The 10,767-nt window shown below is 48.3% G+C and overlaps 1 protein-coding gene across 2 annotated transcripts; it reads left to right on the top strand.

Moving 5' to 3' along the window:
- The first annotated feature begins 101 nt into the window (after positions 1-101).
- Positions 102-8,694, top strand: NEU3 (neuraminidase 3). 2 transcript variants are annotated; one of them, XM_074304074.1, is made up of 3 exons: positions 102-562; positions 2,225-2,430; positions 4,098-8,694. In XM_074304074.1, exons 2-3 carry the CDS (start codon positions 2,230-2,232, stop codon positions 5,142-5,144), a joined length of 1,248 nt encoding a protein of 415 aa, XP_074160175.1. In that variant the 5' UTR covers positions 102-562; positions 2,225-2,229; the 3' UTR covers positions 5,145-8,694. The 2 variants fall into 2 exon arrangements, with proteins under 2 accessions (XP_074160175.1, XP_074160174.1); XM_074304073.1 differs by having other exon boundaries at positions 106-562; positions 2,209-2,430.
- Positions 8,695-10,767: the final 2,073 nt, after the last annotated feature.

A 10,767-nucleotide genomic window follows, 5' to 3' on the forward strand; every position in this document is an offset into this window, starting at 1 on the left:
GCCCGAGGCCCGAGGCCCGGAGCCCGGAGCCCGGAGCCCGAGGCCCGAGGCCCGGAGCCCGGAGCCCGGAGCCCGAGGCCCGAGGCCCGGAGCCCGAAACCCGGAGCCCGGAGCCCGGAGCCCGGAGCCCGGGGCCCGAAACCCGGGGCCCGGAGCCCGGAGCCGCTCTCTTCTTCTTCCTGGTTGTTGCCGGTTCCCCTCTCACCACTTCGCCCCCCCCTTTCCGGATCTCTTCCCGGGCCCGCTTTGGGTCCGTCCGGACGCGGGGTCTGCCGCATTCCCCACCGCCCAGGGCGCGCTCCGGATCCGTCCTGGGCCCAGGCCGGTGCCGAGGGCTCCGGTGAGCGAGGCCATCCAGATGCCCTGCCAGATCCGTGAGCCGTGCGCGTCTCTGCCCACCTGCCCGCCCCACACCGGCGAGACTAGCTCCGCTCGCGGTGGGTACGGAAGCAGCGCTGACTTGGATTCAGCATTGTGAGCCATGGCACAGGTGTGGGAAAATGGTGTTCCGAAGAAAGCTGGAGTGCGTGAAGTGAAGGTGCAGGGGACGAACGTGCTCGAGGTGCGTAAAAGCGGGTGGAGGCCTTGATTGTCAGGAAGAACAATCAGGACTTTATTTGGTAGGGAATTCGAAGCCAGAGAGTTTAAGTTTGGGGTTTTTTTTCTTCTACCCTCTAACTCAAGAAAGTTAGGTGCTCTTTCTGCCGTTGGCAGTTTCCTCTTGCCTTGAGACAGGTCACAGGACGCTCATCCGGAGAGGTTGTTTCTCCACTTGGCTCCCAGCTGTTGAGCACACTGGGCTGATGGATGGGACCCTTAAGAAGCTTCTGAGAATTTCCTTCAGGTCCACGTGGGGACGTCACAGCCCCTTTCTTCTTCCTGCTCCCCTTCACTTTTCTCACTTTTGAGGACACACAGATTGAGAGCTAGGACATCTCAGAAAATTGCCAGCCTCTAGAATTCACTTGGAAAAGAATAGAATCTTCCAAATTTATGAGCTGAGAGATGAATTAGAAGAGAAAATGCCAGAACAGGAAGTGACCTTACACAGAGACATAACTGTTGAGAGTTGGAAGAGAGGCTAGAATTTGAGTTAGAGTTATTTTTATCTATGACTTGGGTGAGGGCATTTGCTTTTAAAGTTGTCAGCTGGTGCAAGCCCAGGAGGCACAGCTACTATATTGGATCATAAAATCAGCATCCAAAATAGTCTAAAAATGCAAGATCGGATCAAGGGCAGTGTAAAGCCCTGTACTTGAGTTTAAAATATCAACTGTACAAGTTCAGGGACGGGAGCGAGATGATGAGAAAGGGTCCTGTGAAGTAGAGCTAGAAGGCTTGGTTAACTTCAGGCTTTCATAGGAGTCAGTAATGGGCAAGGCAACACAGTCCTAACTTGATGGATCATGTTACTAGCATCAGAGCACAGGAATCAAGCAAGCCGCTAGTCGCTCCGACTTCTGTGTCGGTAAAAGCCTGGGCTGTGTCGCTGCAGAAAGGAATCTGTGCAAGCTGTCTAGTGACTTCGCAGTCGTCCCAGGTCTTCGAACACACTGGTAACTTCTTGCTGGGAGGCTGAAGTCTTTGTAGAAAACGTCGATGAATATCAGGACAAACTTCAGGGCTAATAGAATTCTCCTAGCGTGCTGATTTTTCTAAAATGACATTTTGTAAGGCCGACGGCCAGCTGGAAATAAATAATAAAGTGAGAAAATAAAATGGCCACAATAGATTCTGGCAGTAATTTGTTTTATGGTCTAAGCTTTCACGATCATTGAGCGTGATTGCCCAGTGAATAGATATTGAAGCAATGAAAGCTTGGTGGACTCAGTTCCTGATGAGTTCAGATCCTCAGTGATTGTTTGGGATAGTTAAAAGACCTCTAGATTTGCTGTAGGCGGCCTTGGACTGAGTCCAAGCTCTCCCTGCCTGCGGGACAGGGGTAAATAAGGCACTTTGTATTTCTGCACCATGAGAGCCCGAGGGGCCTCCTCTATAAAATGAGGACAAACAGCAATAACGACTTCACCTGCGAACACTAATTAGATGGGAGGTGTCGGAAACCCCAGCCCCTGCTGTAGAAACAGTAAACAGCGAGGTATTCATGTTGATGTGGTTACTCATCCACCTACATTCATCCTCCCTCTCTCTCCCTCCCACTGTCTTTCTCTGTCTCTCTTGTGTGTGTGTCTCCTCTCTCTCTCTCAGCTTCCTTGTCTTCCAGGAACCATGGAACCCTCACGTTGCTCCACTACCACCTTGTTCCGTCAGGAAGGAGTGGGGGGGATCACATACCGGATCCCAGCCCTGCTCTACATCCCACCAGCCCGGGTATTGCTGGCCTTTGCCGAGAAGCGTTCCTCGGTGGATGATACAGATGCTCTGTATCTGGTGCTACGACGAGGGGAGAAGGTGGACCATTCTGTGCAGGTAACTACTCCCTCAGCTTTGGCAAGGCTTCTTGGAAATTTTTCTCTAGGATCCCCAAATAGAGAATTGTCGATCACAGAGTGTTGGATCTTGGAGGGACCTAGTTGCATAGAATATTGGAGTAGGGAGGGAAGGGTCCTTTAGAGAGAGCATCCATTCGTTCCACCCTGTTCCTTAACTAACCGGAAGAAAACGCTAAACCTTGCAAAGAGAATTGGGTCTGAGTCCTATGCTGGAAACTGAGATCACATAGAAGAAGGAATTCTAGTCCCCTTCCTCTCTTCTCACCGTCCTGTCAAGAAACAGAACACATCTGAGAGATTTTGTGGAAGAAAGATGCGTTTTAAGCTAGATGTAAGGTGCTTGTAGCTCTGAATCCACTAGAGAACTCACAATAGATCTGGGTCTGTCTGTCCCAAGTCTCTTCCCACTTCAGTCCATTCTTCATTCAGGTGCCAAAGTGACTTTTTTACAGTGCCAAGTGCGACCACGTCCCCCTCGTACTCGGTACACTTCAGTGGTTTCCTGAACGTTCTGCTTGGCATTCAAAGCTCCTCATAACCAGGACCTTTCCACCTTTCCAGTCTTCTTATCCCCACCGTCAAATACTCCCCAAAATACAGTCTTCCATCTGGTGACACTGGCCTCCTGGTTGTCCCCTAAGCAAGACACTCCAACTCTCAGCTCCAGGCCCCCTCTCTGGCTGACCCCCAGGCTGGACCACCCTCCTGACTTCCTTGGCTTCATTTAAGCCCACCCCATGGGCTCCGATCCAGCGACACTGGCCTGATGTTCCCCAACTGTCCATCTTTCTATCTGCCATTCCTGGAATTCTCCTCTCTGCCTTCCTCCTGGGCCCAGCTAAAAGTCCCACTGTCTACAAGAAGCCTTTCCGAGTGCCCTTCATGTGGGCCCTTTCCTCTCAGACTTCCCCTCCTGGTCTGTGTCTTGTTTGTCCATAGCTGTTCGCCTTGTTGTCTTCCCCATTAAACCATGACCTTTATGGTCATGACACTAGATTTTTTGTTTGTTTTGCTTTACCTTGCTTTGTATCCTCAGTGCCTCATTATAATAGGAGCCTGATAAATGCTAGTGGATTTGATTTGATTTGTTACTTCCTGGAAAGCAACCTTGGGAACCCTGGATGTAAGAGTGAGTTATCATTGTTTTTAAGGCAGTATGGTTGACAAGAAGAGCCCTAGATTGGGCATCAGGAATTTAGCCCTTCTGGGAGGGGGTGCTTCTCTGTACCCCTCCTCATTCTTAAGCAAAGGATACGAATTCTTTAATAATAATCCTTAAAGTAAGGATAATAGTCCTTGGATTGTTTACTTCAGAGACCACTTGGGGGCAAGTGCTTACCTTCACAACACTATAGAAGTGTTAGTTAGCCATTATTAATAATAGCGTTACTAAACTAACAATTGCAATGCTACACACACGGTTTACTGTGCGGGGTTGTTGTAAGGATGAGATAGTATGAACATAAGCTTTTATTATCCTAGCTTCTTAATCTTTGTTCTTTCTAGATGGAAGAGGCTTGGCTTTTTTGTGTTAGTCTGTTTTTACTTAAATAAACGATACTTTTACTGTTTCACCAAACGTTGTTGCACACTTGCTTTGTCTCTCAGCCCTCTTCCATGCTCTGTTTTCTCTCCCGTTCTTAGTGGGGGCCTCCGGAGCCCCTGATGTCAGCCACGCTCCCTGGATTCCGCACCATGAACCCCTGTCCTGTGTGGGAGCGGAAGAGCAGGCGTGTCTTTCTGTTTTTTATTTGTGTGCGTAACCACGTCACGGAGCAGCGGCAGATTTGTTCAGGGAAGAATGCCGCCCGCCTGTGCTTTGTCTCCAGCTCTGACCACGGGCGTTCTTGGAGCCCGATCAAGGACTTGACCGATGAGGTGATTGGAGAGGAGGTGGAGCACTGGGCTACGTTTGCTGTGGGGCCTGGCCACGGGGTCCAGCTCCAGTCTGACAGGCTGGTCATCCCTGCCTATGCCTACCACTTCTCCCGCTGGCACTGCCTGGGGACCTTCTTCAGATCCAGACCCAGGTCCCATTCGCTGATGTTTTACAGTGACGACCTGGGGGCCACCTGGAAACACGGGCAGCTCTTCCAGTCGGGGGTGACCACAGAATGTGAGGTAGCAGAAGTGATGAATTCAAACGGCCTGTCTGTGTTATACTGCAGTGCCCGGACTTCTGGCAGGTGTCGGGCCGAAGCGTTCAGCACAGACCTGGGGGAGCACTTTGAGAAACCTTCCTTCGTCCAGGAACTACATGAGCCCCCCCACGGTTGCCAAGGAAGTGTTGTGAGCTTCAGGCCCAGGAGGGGCCTTCTGCAAGAAGAAGCCCCGGCCATCTCCAGCCACCCAAAGTCACTGGTCAGCACCCTTGGACCAGAGCAGAGCCTCACACCTCCAAGTTCCTGGCTTGTCTACTCACACCCAACAAGCAGGAGACATAGGATCAACCTCGGCATCTACGTCAACCAGGCTCCTCTGGAGGCTGCTCGGTGGTCCCAGCCCTGGATCTTCCACAGGGGGCCCAGCGGTTACTCCGATCTGGCCATCCTCGAGGAAGGCTGGTTTGGGTGCTTGTTTGAGTGTGGGGAGAAGCATGAGTATGAACAGATCGCCTTCTCTCTGTTCACAGACCAAGAGCTCCTGAGTCACACTGGGGAGAAGTGCTCAGGACCCTCAAATGTCCAGTAGCTTGGGCCCCTGCTCCCTGGGGGAGAGATGTGGAAGCCTCAGTTGCCCTTCTCTCCTCCAGGTGATGGGCCTGTGTAATAGTAATAGCTAGCCTTTATGAGCCTTAATGTTTGTCCGCATTATCTCAGTTGGCCCTCACAGCAACCCCACTCAGTAGCTGCTGCTATTCTCCTTCCCATTTTACTGGTGGAAACTGAGGCAAGCCACAGGTTAAGTGCATTAACGTAGGTTTTAAGTCTCTGAGGGTCTTGTGACCCCAGGAGCATGGCTCTGCTCCACCCTTCCCAGCTGCCTCTGAGGAGAGTCAGAAGTGCCACAGAGCTTGAGCTGCTTCTCCCTTGGCCGGCCTGCTTCACACCTTTTACTCCTTGTACCATCCCTCTCCGAGGAGTGGAAGGGACTGCTGGCATGTTGCCTAGCTCTGGCACTGTGGGAAGCGTCTGCATGGGGTGTCAGCGCTGCCATCCCTTTGCAGCCCTCTCTTCGCCTCAGCGAGCCATAGACAGGAGCAAACACTGATGTGTGGGAAGAAAAGGAGCGGGCGAGCTGCACTCTGAAGTGCTAGGGAGAAGCGGGCGCCTGGACCCCAGCCGTGAGCTCCTGCATACTCAGGGTTTAGATACAGAAGGGCCCGAGGCCTTACACCCCTCCTGTGGGCCAGGCACTGTGTCAGGAAAGGCTTGCAGATAGCTCACAGGAAACACACCCCCAGGCCTGGACAAGCCATAGGCACCGTAAGCTGGAGATATCGCAGAAGGAAGGCGCCAGTGGGAAGTGGGACTGGGGGGCTTCATGGGGGAAAAATGTCACCAAGACGATGACAGAATTAGGGAGAGAATTGCAGACCTGGGGCAGTCGGGGACAGGGTTCAGAGTCAGGGACAGCGCACCTCGTGGAAAAACAGCAAGGAGGCGAGTCTCCTGGAGTATGTGGCGGGAGAGCAGCTTGGGAAGGCTGGGAGAACCTCGGAGAGGAAAAGCTTGGAACCCCTTGAGCACAGTCAGTTTTATCGGGTGATTGCAGGATCTGCCGGGATGGGGAAAGACCTGAACTTTCGAGCACCATTGGTGTGTGAGAGGTGGTGGAAGCCTGGTCAGGGGCGTGGCAGTGTTGGGCCAGAAGCGTGACCAGGGCAGAGCTTGACAGGACTTGGCAACAAATGGGATATGAGGAGGGAGAGAGGGAGAGACAACAGGATGGCTTTTCAGGTAGGGACTTGTAGCTGAGAGCTGCCAGGCAAGTCCCTGACCTCCCTTTCCTCTAAAGTGAGTCAAGTCCCTTCTGTGAAGATCAGTAAAGGAAACCCAGGGAGCCTATTCTGTAACTTCCCTTTGTTCTCAAAAATCATGTTCCAAGACCATTGTCTTACTCCTCTGAGTTCCCTTCTTAATCTCTGTAGCTTTTTTTCAAGCTTCCTTTTCCCTCAGAAACTCTTCCCCTAATTGGGGAGAAGGCAGGAACCATGTCATCACAGTGACCTCCGTCCTGCCTCATCCCTTTGGCCAGGGTTGCTTTGAGAGAGAAGGGCAACTTCTGGAGAGAGTTCCATTTTACAACTAATTCAGATCAAGGACAGCCGAGGCAAAGTGGAATAGAAGGCCAGGCCTGGAGTCAGGGAGGCCCGAGTTCCAAGGCTGTGTTAGACACTAACAAGCTGTGTGACCCTGGGTAGGTTTCCCCATCTGAAAATTTATCTGGAGAAGGAAATGGCAAGCCACTTTGGTATCCTTGCCAAGAAAACTCCAAATGGGGTTACAGAGAGTTGGACAGGACTCAACAGCAGCAGCTTATCACGGGTTCTTCATCGGACACTGAAAAGGAAGAGAAGAGGAAGAAAGACTGAGAAAATGCCATCTTTGAGAAAGTTGTTAGATAATAACAATGACAATAGATTTCTGTGCTGCTGTCCATAGAGTGTGCTGATAAGTGCTTTTTGCTCATTTTCTCCCCCTGATGACAGTGAGTTAGGACAAGTATTGCGTTTGACAGACAAGGGGATTTGAGTTTCCAAATGAGGAAGTGGCAGGTCTAGGACTCTCACCCCCACCTTTTTAATCCATGTCTGGCTCCCTTTTGACTGCCATGCTTCTCTCAAGTTTTCCCCCATTTCCAAATCTAGGTAGGCAGGGCATGGATCGCCACCTCCATTTCACACGTTGGAAAATCCAGCTGAGGGGTTTCAGAACTAGGATTTGACCCTTAATCCGGCCAGCCTGTCTTTCAGTGCCACGAGTCCTGCTAACCCTGCTTTATGGACAAGACTTGGCAAATAACCTTCTTTTGTAATGTTGCTGTGTCCTGGCTCCTTTCTAATCCTGTTGTTGCCTGGGATCTACACCCAACAATTAAATGATGTTCCTCATCTAGTCCTTTTACCTGGTTCTGGGGACAGCTGGGATCCCAGCTTGGATTTGGCCGTTTCTTGGGATGTTACCCTGGGGTTTCCCATTCACAAACCCATGCAGACCAGAAATGGATACAATACAACTTGGGCTCCTGGTGCAGTGACCCAAGTAAGCTTTATTGGTAGTTTTTAAGAGGGATGTGGATCAGGCCTTAATTTACTAGCTTAGTAGAGCCTTGCCCCAAAGGATCTTCTTCCTTTCCATCTTGTCCCTGGTTTAACACCCCACCATGAAAAATTAGCCAAACATTTGTTATTGATATCACGTGCCAAACACTCTCCTAAGAATGCACAGAAAATCACAGCAGTTCTGCCCCTCGAGAAGCTTACAGTCGTTACTTCTGCTCCCAAAGGCAAGTCTTCAAGAGGGCCTTGTTAAGGATACAGGTGGCCCTCAGAGGGGTCTGGGTTTGCGTTATTTCTTTGTTTTTCTGATATCACTGATAACAATCTACTCTGTACCTTCACCCTTAAGAGACTTGCCTTGGCAAAGGGTTGGAATACAAGGTGTCTTGGGTCCTCTTCAGCTCTGGTCTTCCCCACCCCCCAGGGCTTGCCCTCCAAGTAGTTCTGCACATGCTGGTGTTCTGGGTCTAGCTGGAGCCAGAACTAAGACGTTTGGGATACTCCTTTAAACCAAGAAGTCTCAACTCAAACCTAATTTAGACAGACAGCTGGCCCACAAAGTGGAGTGCTAGGTCTGGAGTCAAAGACCCAAGTTCAAATCTAGACTCAGACATAGTGTCTGTGACTGGGCAAGTGACTTAACTTCTGTTTGCCTCAGTTTTCTCACCTGTGAAATGGGGGTAATAACAGCACCTAGCTTGCATGGTTTGTGAGGAAGTACTGAGACTATTTGTAAAGTGCTTGGCACATGGTAGATGCTTAATAAATGCCTCGATTCTCCATATTATTAGAAAGAAGACCAGAATTGAAGAAGCTGGGGGTGCTTTGCATAAGGACAGCCTCTCCAGAGAGGCTGATCGGGCCTCCTGCTTCGTGGACTGAAGGACGCTGACCGACCTCCTTTTCTTTCCTTTTCTTGCCCCTGCCTCACTGGTGTTCCTGTGCCAAGGAGCCTTGCTTTAGGCCTTCTCTTGTATGAGTTAAAATGTGCTGTAATAAAAATTTAAACTTTAAGCATTACTAAACTGACCCATTTTTTTTTAAATTTTGCCACAATATATCAAGAAAAGGTTGGGAGATTATTAGTCTACTGTTCTGATCATGCCATTCTTCTCAAACACCCTCAATGGCTCCCTGTTGCCTGTAGAAGAAACTAAATGCCTTAACTTTTACAGTCTGGCTCTAAAGTGGGTCGTGGCCCCTTTAAGAAACTTTCCTATTGATCTTTCCTTTCAGATTCCCAGTGCTGCTCACTGGGATTTAGATTCAGATATTCTGACTCCAAACCAAAATCCTTGTGTCACCTCACCAAAACTGCCTTCCAGAGGATTAGATGTGAGATTTCAGAGGTGATCAATACGTAACAATGCCATTCTGGGTTAACATTCAGAATTGTGGATCAGCCTACTCACCCTCCCATGCCCTCTGGACCGGTCAACTAGAAGTGCCATCAATGGGACTTCTCCCAGAGATCTCTTGGAAGCATCTAAATGAAGAGACAGTGGGGAGGTCATCTCTATTTCCACGGAAGAGGACCCTCCCCTCCTTGCATCCTAGCTTCAGGTCACTTTCAGAAATGCATAAGGCAAGGCCTCATCTCAATAATAATAGTAGAAGTAATAAAGTTCCCATTTATATAATGCCTTCCATGAGTCATGCACTGTGCGAAGTATGTTACAAATATCATTTGAGCCTCACAATGATCCTGGGAGATGAGTGATATTATCCCCATTTTACAGATGAGGAAACTGAGGCAAATAGAAGTTTTGTGTGTGTCTGAGGTTAAATTTAAACTTCCTGAATTCTGGCCAAGAACTATCTAGTTTAAAAGAACAGAGTTAAGTCTGGTTATCATTCCGAATCCATTTTCTAAGAAAGACCTCAGCTTTTGTTCTATTCATTTACCTAAAAGGAAAAGTCTGACAATGGATTTAGAAGGACAACATTATTTTAAAATTACTTCTTGTTTCTTGGTATTTTTAATAAAATTTCTTAAAATCTTTAGAGAAACTGATAAAGATTTTAAATATATTTCCATAAATGTCGCATAGATAGTATTTGTTTTGTAAGCATTACCATGGAGATGAGATGTCAGACTATTTAAGTGAAGATCATGTGGGAGAAGAGGTGATAAATGATGTCTTAGAGTGCTGGCCCTGGAATCAAGAAAACCTGAGTTCATATCCAGTCTTGGACCCTTATTAACTGTGAGGCTTTGGACAGCTTACTTAATCTCTTTCTGTCTCGATTTCCTCACCTGTAACAGGAGTTTACTATGAATTTTTACCAGGATTATTATGAGGATCAAATGAGATATCTGTAAAACAACTTGCAAACCTTAAAACTCAATATAAAGGCAGGTTATTGTTGATGTTGTGGGAGATTGCTGAGACGAGGAAAGAGATAGAACATCCTTCTTGCTGACCCACTTGGAAGTGTGAAGATGGGTGGAGTGTTAGTGGGATATACCTTGTCATTTACTTTGGCTGAGATTGCACTTGTTATTGCTGTGCATGATGGTGATAAAAAGCTGATGAGTGACTCCCCCCTCCCCTTCCAAGAACTGATGGGCTCTGGGAAGGATGCCAGTGGAAGCCGCCCATGGGTGAGCCTCATACCCCAGATCCTTGATAACTGTTATGCGTTTGAACTGTCTATTTCATCTCTTCACTTGTGGGGAAGGGAAAAATAAAAGTAGAAGATTTTATTCTGTCCATCCCTGCATTCATTTGATCTTAAAGTTAAGATTTGTATTTATTACCATTACAACTTATTTTTTGCTCCTGAGAGTAATATTGATCACGCTCCATTATTTTGGAAAAATTCATGTATATACCTTGGAGGAATAGGGCTGATGAGTGAATAATATTAGTAATTAGTTATCTATTAATTTGATTGATGTAATAAGTCAAATAAGTAGATTTCTTTCTATGATTGCAAAAACAAACAAAAGTTAATTTATTTGTAGCACTCTTAACCAGATGAAATTGGAAAAGGGGCAGTTCTGTACTGTGAACTCAGAGGGAAGACTGACAACAGGTTGGTTGAAAAAAATGCTGAGCAAAATATAGGGTGTTGGTTGGAGAGAGAAAC

The sequence above is a fragment of the Sminthopsis crassicaudata genome, chromosome 3 (assembly GCF_048593235.1).
Source record: "Sminthopsis crassicaudata isolate SCR6 chromosome 3, ASM4859323v1, whole genome shotgun sequence".
NCBI classification, from domain to species: Eukaryota; Metazoa; Chordata; class Mammalia; order Dasyuromorphia; family Dasyuridae; genus Sminthopsis; species Sminthopsis crassicaudata.

Coding starts and splice junctions, on each gene's coding strand:
- NEU3 (XM_074304073.1), top strand. CDS start 482: ATGGCACAGGTGTGGGAAAATGGTGTTCCGAAGAAAGCTGGAGTGCGT. Junction 563..2,208: donor AGGGGACGAACGTGCTCGAG/GTGCGTAAAAGC, acceptor TCTCTCTCTCAG/CTTCCTTGTCTTCCAGGAAC. Junction 2,431..4,097: donor AGGTGGACCATTCTGTGCAG/GTAACTACTCCC, acceptor TCCCGTTCTTAG/TGGGGGCCTCCGGAGCCCCT.